This window comes from Astyanax mexicanus, chromosome 1 (assembly GCF_023375975.1).
Source record: "Astyanax mexicanus isolate ESR-SI-001 chromosome 1, AstMex3_surface, whole genome shotgun sequence".
NCBI classification, from domain to species: domain Eukaryota; kingdom Metazoa; phylum Chordata; class Actinopteri; order Characiformes; family Acestrorhamphidae; genus Astyanax; species Astyanax mexicanus.
In genome coordinates this window covers 77,426,677-77,440,085 of record NC_064408.1, presented here as the reverse complement: position 1 = coordinate 77,440,085, position 13,409 = coordinate 77,426,677, and the positions used below count along the sequence as shown (strand labels likewise).

The following is a 13,409-nucleotide window of genomic DNA, read 5'->3' as shown; positions in this document are numbered from 1 at the left end:
TATTACATAATTTAACTTTTAAGAGTTTGTTTCCTGCAAATTCCCAGCCATTTATTAATAAATGGTTTATGGTTGTGTCACATTCAAATAATGTCATATACAAATGCAGTGTAAAGTAGGCTATTGTGTTAGATCAGTGTTCTTTAATTCGGGTGGTGTGGGTCGCCTAGATTTTTAATATCAGACACAGATAACATGAGTAAATATAAAAACAGTTTTTAAGTGACAATTTCATTTATGAAGGGAAAAAAATCTATTCAAACCAATCTGACCTTATGTAAAAATGTTTTTTGGCCATAAATCAAATAACTTGGTTGTGCCACCCTTGTTTTAATTCAGCCACATTGGTGTGTTTTTGAGCATAAACGTTCTGTTTAGGATCATGCCACAGCGTTTAGATCAGACTTTGACCATGCCACCCCAAAACCCAAATTTTGTGATTTTTTTGCCTTTTTTTTGCCAGGCAGAATTGATGGTGTGCCTTAGATCATTGTCCTGTGGCAGAACCCACATACGTCTGAGCTTAAGGTTACAAGCTGATGTCCAGACATTCAAGATTTTTTTTTTTTAACTGAGCTTTTCTAAAAAATGTGGTTAATCACAGGTAATTCCTGAGGAGGGATAGTTGGATATTTTTTCCCTTAATGAATCAAATCATCATATAAAAATGCTTTTTATATATAATCAGGTTATCCTTGTCTGATATTAAAGTTTGTTTGATAATGGAAGTATGTCAAAAATACAAAAACAAAAAAAAAATCTGTAAAGTGGCAAATACGTTTACTTTTATGGCACTGTAAATATATATAAAAAATACATATCCATATGATTATATGCATCTTCTGCTCTTAGGAACTAGACTATGTATCTCTGGTGAAACAGATCATTACATTACACCACATTATATAGGTTTCAGTCAAGGTCATTTGTGTTTTTAGAAGTAGTCATTTATTATGAACTGACTCTGGTAAAATAGACACTGTTTTGTGTGCAAAAAGAAAGCTTTGAACTGACATAAGGGAATATATGTGGAACCTGAACCTTCCACAGGATATTCAGTGATAGAAATAAACAACTCACTGCTAATTATTATTCTGGAAGGGAAAACACAGTCATTTCTCTCTCTGTCTCTGCATTTGACGTATACTGTAAAAAACACCTGTCAGCACCTGGTGCATCACAGTGGTAATCAACATTGTATTCATACACAGAGATGACCCCTCTGATTATGTAATACCGCTCTGCAGACGATTAGAATTCACAGCGTCTGTTTTTGATATCCTCAGAACTGTCAGTGAGAGCTCTCCTGTACTAAAAGTATGCATGCTAGACTTAGAATGGTTTGCCCTAGATTTTAAGGAGCATCCACACAACACAGATTGACACATACACACACTTAAGCGTGGTCCCAGCATTTCAGGGACAAGGGCACAGTAGAAACATTAGCAGGAATAAGGGGGACGCAAGAATCTTAAAATTGGACGAGCTGTGATCTGCTGACAGCCTGACAGAGATAACGAGAGCAGAGGAATCTCACTCTCGCTCACAGACGGTGGTGGAAATAGGCCCTCTGGCTCCAGAGAGCAGCATCTCTAACACCCAGCCCAGCTGTATGCACTAATCCAAGTCCCATCACACTCACAGTAATTACATACTCATGTCAGAGTCCACTATTAGGGCCCAGCAGGGACGCTGCGATGGACGTTTTCAGTTCAAAATGGAAGACTCGCTTTTTTCCTTCTAATTAAGTCAAACTTGTATGAAAGTGCTTCGGAAAGCCCACGCACAAGACCACCACTGCGGATCGATAAAGGCACGGCTCGGCAGGGAGGATATTAATTTAAATTAACGTCAATGGGCCTGCGTATTCATTATGGTAAATTAGGGTACGTAAAATCACGCCACTGTCAACAACAAAACCTACAGCAATACTATCACTGAATGAATCACCAGTCTGAACAGATAACCCACTCAGACTCGTGAGTCAGTGTCACAGGTACACACCGATGATCAATCTCACTTTCTCACTTCTATTCTCCTACTTTCGCTTTTACACTCTCTTATTTTCTTATTTTCACTCACTCTATTCCTTACCACACACACACACACACAAGTGAGTGAGTCATAGCTGTGCTCCAGAGCACGGGACGTGATGAGAACTCACTGGCAACCTGAATCCATTTTATTATCTTATTTAAGAAAGAAGATACAATCAAATTCAATACAAAGTTCAAGTATAGTAAGCTTCCTGCCAATTGCTGTTGAATATTAAAGGTGCACCATTTCTTATATATGATATATGTTACAATAATTTGTGATATATTCTCACTTTTCACTTTTTATCCAATCAGGTGTGGGTTTTCTTACAAGATGATTCTTGTCTGGTCTCTCCATGTTAAGATGTCCTGAATGCTATAACAATATTTTCTAACACTCCTACATACAGGTGAGTATTTTGATGATGCAAAAATGGAACACAGTTGGCTAATATAAAAATATTATACAACAGTTAGTTCCAACCTCACAATCTGATTGGTTGAGAAGTGTTCTAACCGTGCTGATATTTGTGATAACAGCACAGCTTTTCACACTAAATCGTTATCACTCCGCGTACACGTTGCAGAGCAACGGCATATACATACAGGACAGCTTTGAATCATCGCCGCCACCAACAGCAGCAGCAGCATTAGCTTAGCACAGGCTAGCGCCCAGCCAATGCACGCTCACCCGCAGCCCCCTGTGCTGGCTCGTCTTTTGTGGAAAAAAGAGAAAGAAATCCATCAGTCTGCTAGCTGGAACGGTAACCAGCCAGGCTAGGCTAGGCTAAGCTAAAGCAAGCTACACAGACCTAAACACAGTCCAGCCGGCTAGCTAACCAACACCACACAGCAAAACATGCAGAAAAGCTCACAAACGCACAGCTTTCACATGAAGACGACTCCACGGAGCAGGAGAGAAGTGTTTCAGTGTTATTTCATAGTGCTAACCTTTACCAACACCCAATTTAGATTTTCAAGCTAACGTATAAACCACACGCCGTTTTGTAGCTACAGTTCTGTTACAGTTCACTTGTTGTGGAACTACTTTTTGCCGGAAGGCACAGTCTGTAATAAAAGCATATTCATTATACATTTTTGAGGGTCTTTTATTTTCGCCTTCGGCTCATGCCTACGACCAAATCACAGCCGTGAGGTTACTTGTGATAACACACTCCCTCTCGTGTTCTATTGCTTAATTAGCATATATTTCAGAGGAATACATGTAGTATCAGCATTCAAAAAATAACATTGCTAAAATTACAGCATCACACAGTATCTTTGTTACCAGCTCAAAACAGATCAGCTAAAATACATAAGTATTTTGCTCCAATCTGCTTCTTAACAGGAATCTCTTGTGAATTTCCATTTAGTTAAACCTATGCGTAACTCATTTTACTAACTCATTTCAAATTTATTTCTAATAAGCACTGAAATTTATTTCTAATTAAGCATAGCCAAGGGCAACAGTTCCTAGCAGCTTTCTCTTATCTAAAATTATTCTCAAATATCTTTTTAATAACGCTTCTTAGACCATGGCAAGTCCCAGTATTGTCTTAATGACACCATCTGTCGATGTGCCATATTGTTTATGCACTATAATAAAGGTTCCTAAGAGCTTGTTCCTCCAGAGGTTCTGTACATTTAAAAAAAATAAGTTCTTCACAACTGTGCATCTCATTTACAAAACCGCTTCTATGGGCAATAATGATGGCTTATCATAGTGAATGAATTATCAATGGGTTATTGATGGGTTATTATTAGGTATTGGAATCAGACTGACAGCAGAAAATGCTGGACTGGACATTGAAGGGAAAAAACTACTCAGAAAACCATAAATTTAAATGCTGCAAAAATCTTTTCTGAAATGGAACACATACTTTACAGGGTTTTTGCACCATTTTAAAAGTCAAATGTAATGCTCTTTAAGTCCTTTTTTTAGACCACAATAAATATAATTTAAGAAAACCAAAACATAGTCATAATTTATTTGGTAAAAAATAGTTTGTTGTATTGGAAATCAAAACTTAACGTAGCTTACTTGCAGCTAAAGTTACTATGTTATATAGCTATATATAGCTATTGTTAGTTAGCTTTCTGCTAACCTTATTTCTCACCCCGGTAATGTAGCTAACATGCCGCTAGCATTACTATGTTAGCTAGCTCTCCGTTAACCTTAGTTCTTTCCCCAGTAATGTAGCTAACTCGCCATGTTAGGTAGCTCACTGCTAATATTACTATGTTAGCTAGCTCTCCATTAACCTTAGTTCTCTCTCTGCTAATGTAGCTAATTTGCAGCTAATGTTATGTTAGCATGTTACCTAGCTCGCCACTAATGTTACCATGTTAGCTAGCTCTCCGTTAACCTTAGTTCTCTCTCCGGTAATGTAGCTAATTTGCCACTAATGTTATTATGTTAGCATGTTAGCTAGCTTGCTGCTAATGTTACTATTTAAGCTAGCTCTCTGTAACCTTAGTTCTCTCCCCAGTAATGTAGCTAGATAACTCACCACTAAACCATGTGTTTTCCCACCGGCATTAAACGTCTGAAAATGTTATACCTACAGCACATTTACAGTAAATGTAAGACAATTTAAGACCTTGATTACTGGGATTTTAATTTAAGACATTTTAATACTTTTTAAGGACCTGCAGAAACCCTGCTTTACTGTGCTAAGTGTTGTTTTTAGCTCAATATGGGTTAATAATGGAATAATGTTTTTGCTTCAGACTGTTTTTGCTAGCAGATTAAGAAGTGTAAATTACCTGCAAAATGACTGCTTCTCAGAAAAAAAAGTTAAATATTTAATGACAAGTCATTACAGAGTATTTATATATGTTTATTCACCATGAAATGTTGAGAACAACAGCCAGATTCTGACATTATGTCAAAAAGTAAAAAAAAAACAATGAGCTACCAAGTTGAAAGTTCACTGTAAACATTTGCCTGAAGGGGTAAATCCATAATCTGGCAACATATCAAGACCCAAGACTCTGCTTACACAGTTTACCACAAGAAGAGCTTGTTAATTAATTGGTTTTATATTGGGTGTGTTGGGAAGAGGAAAACACTGATTTTATGTATATAGTGATATTATCTGTTACAGCTGAGAATTCATGAAAAACTATAATTATGCGATTAATAATCAGGCTGTCAGAAAATACTCAGTCTATTGTTTGTGAGTGGCTCAGATTCAGGGCAGCACGGGGTGGCCCTCGTGTCCTTCACCGGATCGGAACAGTGCCAGGTTAAGAGGGCTGCACAGCACAGCTCTGAGTGTGCAGTCGAGCAGACAACTGCCCCAGATGGACGTCAGGTGCCATTTTTTCACCCTTGGTGAAACTGTGGTCCCATCTGTTGACAATTTTCAGCCTTGGCTCTGTTCACACATTCAAACCAGGCTTGGCTCTAAGTCGACAGTGGCCTAAATTAGAAGGGCTGCCAGTGGAGGCCTATTAGTTGACTGTAGGTGACGTGCAGACCTGAAGCTCATCCTGAAGAGCAGGGTCTGTGTTCTTTAAGACCTTTAAACTTGTGGACTTTTGTCAAATTAATTCACCCTTTATTTAATAGTGGCTAATCAGCTTAAAGTGCTTTTATATCCATCTTTTTTGGTCCAGAGGTTTTTACTTTGTTCAGCTTGATCTGAATCAAAATAGCAGGTGTGAAATGTGCTATGGTAACCAAAGTACGATGAGATATCAATGGGATATTATTATTAGGTATTGCGCTCACACAACTAGGTATTGAAATGACACACAACCTTTGCTGTGCCAAAGGTTTGGTTTAATTTTGATATGTATTAATAATTAAATATTCTTTTTCGCTTCAGACTAGCGGATTAAAAACTGTACCTGCAAAATGGCTACCTCACAGGAAAAAAAAAAGTTTAAATGTTAAAATATTTAATTACAAGTCATTACAGAGTATTTTTATCTGTTAATTGACCATGAATTTTTTGGACAATATAAAAAAAAATAAAGAGGCAGTCTCTGTTTGGACCTACTGAATCATAGTCCAGTTAGTCTGCAGTGTGAAAATACAGTACTTTTCTACATGATTCAGACTTATTGTTAGACTGATTACAGGAAGTTGAAGCAGGCTATGATCACTCATTAAACAATAGAAGAAGAAAAAGATGCTTGTGACTGCTGTATCTACTGTAACTATAGATGAACTCTTATTTCTAAACAGAAATAAAGAAAATTGGAGTGTAATCTGTTACGCTCATTCTGCAGCATTATGCGTGGGCATGTGAATGGGAGTCGAAGTCTGCCAGGAAGGCAGAATTCTGCACAACACCTAGAAAGGCACTGTGCCAAACATCATTCAACAACTTTCTACAAACGAATCAGTGTAAAGTATAATGAGATGCAGCCTACAGAATATGGCAAAATCTTTAGTGCTCCCTCTAAACTGTATAGAGTGAATTGAAAACTAGCTAGATCAAATTTATACAATGTAACATACACATGAACCCAGATTTAGACTTAGATTCACATTTTTCTTAGGTGTGCAAATGCCTTTTTCTTTATTTTAGCACTGGTAATAAGATGCTAATGTAGTTAACATGTAGTAGACCCCACTAGGCTCATACACTTCAAGCAGCATACCTAAATCTTCAAGAACTGCTAAATAAATGAAACTAATCTATTACTTTTGTATAAACAAAAGAGCTTTACCACTGACTGGTCCCTGGTTCTACCTAACGCTGAGCTACCACTGTGTATCACCGCTTTCCTTGGCTGTCTTGCGAACGTACAGACAAAAGGTGCACTCCACAGGCATATGCCAAACATGTGCACACGCCTCAACACACAAATTCAGACGAGAACAAGCTGAAAAAAAGGGCTGCTTCATTCAAATTCATGGTGTCACGCCTCCCAACAACATCCTACTGGGCCAAAGAATTCTCCAAGGCTGAAATAACCTTGTGTTTGGTGCAGGCTGTGCTTCTCAAGGTCTAATTGCTTTTTAGTCCCTGTGAGATGGGGGCAAGAGAGCAGTCATTGTCTGCCTTTGATGCGAAGGCGATTGGCTTGCCTTCACCTCAGCATTGTCTCAGTCCCTCCGAAACATGTAAAGGTCTACTTCCATCTGTACACTTGTTGCTTTTTGACAAGATAAGAGGTGACAACTATGCACCCACACAGAGAAAGGAGACTATGACACATTTACACACACACACACACACACACACACACACACAGCCAGAGATGAATTATTATTGGTAATAGCTTATGGCACAAACTCATATAAGCAAAATAAGGCATTTTGTTGAATATTTCATGATTTAAAGCAACATTATATGCTGCATCTTTACCTTAAAATATCAACTTCAAAATAATACTGATGCTCCACTGACTAATAGGAAAAGTAACATCTATATTCCATTGCTACTCTGGGCTCATCATGAACTAAACGTGCTAATGTCAAGCGAGCAAAAAACGATGCGAGAACTGCATAATGCATATTTGTGTTGGTACATGCACGTAAACATGTCAGTCTGGAGGGGTGTCTCAAAGCACAAATACTCTACTTCTTGACTAAAAGGGGGAACCCTGGAGAAAAATACCAATTCTTACATAATGCTGCTTTAAAAATATATTTTTAAATATATATTACAAAATGACGATGGTACAAACACACCATTTTCTGCTGTTGCATTACCATACAGTTGAAAGAAAAAGTAAATAACCTTTTAAAGTGTCTGGATGTCTGCATTGATTACTAACAAAAAAAGTCACGAAAATAGATAAACACACTCTAATTAAACTGACACAACATATAACTGTAAATTTCAAGTTTTTTTTTTCTGGAACACACTGAGTAAATATTCACAGTGAGTGCAGGCTAGAAAAAGTAAGTGAACCCTTTAATTTTATAAATGGAATCTAATAACCCATTTAGCGGCAATAACCTCCACAAAACTTTTTATGTAGATCCATCCTGTGATGTTAAATAAGATTTTTTGGGTATATCTCCCTCCTTAAGATACTGTTTATGTACAGCCCTCTTTACGTACGTTATTGTTCACATGTACAGCTCTTGAAAAAATGAAGAGACCACTTCAGTTTCTCAATCGGTTTCAGATAACATTTCTACCAAATTTCAAATAAATATATTGTCATTTAGAACATTAATTTGCAGAAAACTAGAAATGTCTGAAATAACAACAAAGATGCAGAGCTTTCAGACATCAAATGATGCAAAAAAAAGGTTCATATTCATAAAGTTTTAAGAGTTCAGAAATCAATATTTGGTGGAATAACCCTGGTTTTTAATCACAGTTTTCATGCATCGTGGCATGTTCTCCTCCACTGGTCTTACACACTGTTTTTGGATAACTTTATGCCTTTACTCCTAGTGCAAAAATTCAAGCAGTTGAGCTTGTGATCATACATCTTTCTCTTGATTATATTGCAGAGGTTTTCAATTTGGTAAAATCAAAGAAACTCATAATTTTTAAGCGGTCTCTTGTTGTTTTTTAACAGTATTTTAGCCAGTCATGCTAAAATAATCAATGCTTTAAAAACTGTGACTCCATACACACAATGTGGACTGCAGTAGGAGAAAAAAATTTATATATTTCCCAAACTTTGATTAATTAAAATGGTTTTGTCTTTTAAAAAGGGTATAATTGCTTTTCTATTTCTATTGCTAGTATCATTATGTCAGTGGCATTTAAGGATATCTTTTATTGAAATATTTTTTGGGATGATATATCAACCTCAAAAACTGTTATTGTGACAGGTATGTTTGTATCTATAATTGTGACTTAGATAATGATCAGTAATCAACTGATTAGCAGTTAATACACAAAACTCATGTAGTTTTAAAGCTTTCACATCATTTTTCCTTATAGCATCTGCATGTTAACCCTTTATGCCACTTTGAGGGTATACAGTTGATTTCTTTATTGCTATATTTATATTACTTACAGTGTACATTAGTACAATTTAGAAGGAATGTACACTTGATTCCACAATGAAATCTCAAATCCAACAGTGGACATTGCATTCAAACTAAACTTAGACCATCCGATCACATCTAAAGTTTGTTCAACCTTATCCGTCGCAGTTAGCGTCAGGAATAATCTATAGCTCCCTCAAGGCAATGAGGTCAGAGATGGCCGTCCCAATGCTAATGTAGTGCCATTCCACATCAAGATGACTTAGCGCTCCATATCCTGAAGGGAAGGTCAAGTAGCCACTAGAAGGCCAATTGTACAGCATACCAGCAAGGCTAATTCACTAAATAATGATCCTAAATCAGTTAGAATGCCCACGAAAATGTCTTTCATTAACGACAATATGCTTTAAGCATCAGCAGCCTTTCACGTACCAAGGAACTGAAATAATAATAGAAAGTTTAAGGCAGTGGCAGCTTATCTATGGATGTCTTAAACATCGCCACTCAGACAGTGCTAATCCTTTCACTAACCAAGACATTATTACTTTAAGTAATTCAAGTGTTTGTTGCCTCTGTTCAGTTTCGTTACACTTGGCCATTCTTAATCCGTTTAAAACTTCCTCTGGGGATCTTGCTGTTTTCTGCCTTGCAACTTTTCTGTCTTACATCTTAATTTAAGTAAGTGTACCCCTGAGTATTCTCTTTCACCATCTTTCCTACAGGATTAAGATATTAAACAGAATTGTATTGTGTCTGATGCATGTAATTAATATGCATTACAATGAAGCAACATTTTTAAGTTTTTTTTTATTCTGGCTTATCCACCTCTTTGTAAGACTTTTATGACTAAAGGATTCATTTAAATAACCTTACAAGTGTAACTTTAATGCTAATATGACATTTAAAACAATTATATATCTGTTAACTACTTTATAAGCTAAAATAACATATACCGTAGACTATGTGGATTATTTTAAAACATTTTCTATCTAAATTGCAAGTCTCAAATCAGAATGGATCACCAATATGGCAAGATGGCCGTTTGACCGCTGTAATGTCTGAGCCTTGGCCCTGAGCTGAAAGAGAGCTGCATGATGTAATCACATTCATTCCTATTAAACTTCTGACGAGGGTCCACATCATGAACACCACTCCTGAACACTGCTGGAGATGAAACCATAAGCCAAATGTGCAAGTCATATTCACAGGGCCAGAACACGTGAATAGAGTGATGAGCCATCATGTGATCAGAGTCTCCGCGGAGATGATCTTAAAAGACCTTGGTAGGAGATGAGGCTTCATAACAGCTCTGATTCACTTGGTCACATTGGGTCAAAGCACTGGTCTTTTGAACCAGGTCTACTTCCATTTTTTATTCATTTATTTCATTTATTCATTAACTTATTTATTCAGGTAAACACCATCATTTCTGAATACATTTTGTAATTATGTATATTTATTTATGGATTATAACTAAGATGATAGTGTAAAATTATAATAATTATTATAAAATAACAAAATTAAATGACTACTGATGACGGTTTCTATGGTTTCTATACTTATTGTCCACTTTGTAGTTTGTAGATTGTAGTTTATCTGTTCATCTGCATACTTTACTATTAAGTATATGTTGCACTTTAGCCCATGTTTGTCAGTTTCTCCTTTTTTAGTACTTTCTGCTTCTTTCTTTAATTTTATAATTTTATGTTGCACTGTCGTCACTCCTGCACTTTACGTTGTCTATTGATTGTGGTTCTATGTTGCACCATGGTTCCGGAGGAACGTAATTTCATCACACTGTGTACCTGTACTCAGATGTAATGACAATAAAAGCCTCTTGACTTGACTTGACTTGACTTCTTTCTTGTTCTTGCTTGTCTTTCCCGGTATGCTTGTGTTCCTATCCATGTGCTCTGTAGTACATGGCTCTGTTTTGTTTCTTTCTTGATTCTCTCCACTCAAGCCCCACCCTGTCATTAGTGTTCCCACCTGTCTCATTTGTAACCCAGCCCCCTTGTTAACTGTTCCAGGTGTTTCTTGTCTGTATCTGTGTATAAATAGCAGTGCTGCTGGAGTTCTTAAATATCTCACAGTGTCTGCTGGAATTACAGAGTGCTACTATATGATTAATGGAGCTGATTAAAAGGACAGTGCGAGTAGAAAGAAGGAGGTGGTCATATTACTCTGAAAGATAAAAATAGGATAGATATATTTAGTGACTTTCTGACAAAAACCAAACAAAGGTAGTCAGGGACATAACATTAAGGGTAGCTAGGTTTCTGAAACTTCCCATTCAAAGTATGGATGCACCGATGTGGGAATTCTAAGCAGATGCCGATATCCGATATTTCACATGTATAATCTGCCGATCACAATGCCAATATACACATGTATACAACTTATGGAAAACTACACACACCGATAAAACTTTATAACATTTCATTAAAAAAAAATTAATAAATAAATGAAGAGCATAAATCAAATAATTTGAAAGTAGTGCGGCCAGCATCACTCGTTTCTTGAATACAATTAAAATGTCTGTAATTTTGGCAAATGGTGATTTAAAAAAAGCAATTATCATTCGATACCAATATCATTCCAATATCAATTACTGTGCACCCATAATTTAAAGGGTTAATTATCTTCCGCCACTCTGACATTCTGACACTTACCTGTGTGTGCTGCTGTTGTTGGACTCTGCTGACAGTTGCCACACTCCACACTCCCTCCAGATAGTGCTGTGCATGCACAGGTAGTGGAGTGACTGTGGCATGGCAGGTTGGCTTGATGCCCGTCCCAGCAGTCCCACTCTTGATCCAGCCCATTTCCCTGTGCTTCCCGCCAGCTGCTGCCTCGCCGTGAGACCTCGAGGGGTGTGGCCTGGCTGTGTGCAGGGGGCGCTGTTTTGGCCAGTCCCAGGAAAGGTGTGGTGGGAACGCAGTGTGGGCAGCCGGGTGCGGTGGCAGCAGGCCAGAGAAGGTTCCAGACTGCAGGTCAGGAACGTCATCCAGTGCGAGCCCCAGAGCAGAGTGCAGGGCCAGGCGCCTCAGCTGGTGCAGAGGCGTCCCACACACTTCACAGCAGCTCTCAGCACCACGACCCCGCGGAGGCCATGCCACAGCCTGGAGCTTATCGAGGAGGAACGCTGCAAAGCCAGGACCCTGCAAAAAAAGAGGAAAAGTGAAAATCTTATTCAGACAGGTTCAGCATTGCAGAGGAAGCTATACTGACTATATATTTACTGAATCTCTACATCACAATTAGTTTCAGAGTTGTAGATTTACAACTGTAGCTTGAAATGAATGTGTTCAAGCACAAGACCAGGCTGATTAAATGCTGTTTAACCCAACAGAACCATGACAGTAACTTGACAAAATCTGACCTATGCCTAATTGATAAGAGAAAATTCAGTTCAAAACCAATTAAACTCTGTTAGGACCCAAATGTAGTAAGGTTTTGTATTAGTAAGAACTTTCAATACAATATGTATCACAATACATGGGTTAAAATTCAATATACTGACTACCGAATGTACTGTGATACTGTATATAAGGATATATGTGAATTTTTTTTATAGCAAGTCATATTAAAGTCATATAAAATCTGATTGAAAGAAAAGCTTACTTTTTATGCAAGTACATTAGTGGGACCTAATAGACTAGTTGGACAACTCTGCTATGTTGCAGCCAGATTTAAACACATCACAAAAGGAAGCACTGTCTGACACAAATCTTTCCGTAAACTTGGTAAACTAACAATTACAGGACCATGAAGGATTATATTTTTTGTAGAAATAACATGTAATAACATTTTCAGGATGTGTCATCAGATATTAAGGAAGCATGCTGAGTTTAAGAATTGGCAGCATGGTGTCAGCAGAGCTTCAGCCAGTATATTCTTATCTAAACTGTGTGGTACATCACAGTAATCTGTGTGGGATGTAGCTTTGAATCTGCCCATCATCAATCCCCTAGTCCCATTTCCACACTATATATAAACAACAGCATGCAAACAGTAGGCTGCAGCCATGGAAACAGGTGAGCGTTGAAACGTGTATATTCACTATATTCAGCTATGAAGTAAGATTTGTCTTTGCTTGCCCCTGTGTGTCAATCTGGCAACCCTGGCAAACCTGGCAACCCGCGTTTCTTACATTTGCTCGCATTTTTTACTGATTTTTCTTTAAAAAAAATCAATAATGTGTTTTTGAAAAACAGTACAATAGTAAAAAATAAATATTGCAATGTTTTAATATATCTACTACTATTTTCTTACACCCCTAAAAGTTAGTCCAACAATTACTTTCTCTAAAACTGATCAGAACATCTGAATTACATTTTTAGCCAGCACAGATCGATGGCAATAACTTTAGAATATTAATCCAAACCAATCCAGACAAATACCTGAAAATATTTTCTTAATCTGACCATATCATAAGGTGAAAATTCCCATTTGGATCT

The 13,409-nt window shown here is 37.3% G+C and overlaps 1 protein-coding gene across 2 annotated transcripts in view; it reads right to left on the bottom strand.

Annotated features, from left to right (window-relative positions):
* The window catches only part of kif26aa (kinesin family member 26Aa), a 95,569-nt gene extending 83,472 nt beyond the window's left edge, over positions 1-12,097 (bottom strand). For both annotated transcript variants that reach the window (XM_049483550.1, XM_049483561.1), the window contains exon 1: positions 11,622-12,097. In XM_049483550.1, the coding sequence (XP_049339507.1) occupies positions 11,622-11,774 (153 nt within the window). In that variant the 5' untranslated portion in view covers positions 11,775-12,097. The remainder of the gene's footprint in view (positions 1-11,621) is intronic.
* Between the last annotated feature and the right edge of the window lie 1,312 nt (positions 12,098-13,409).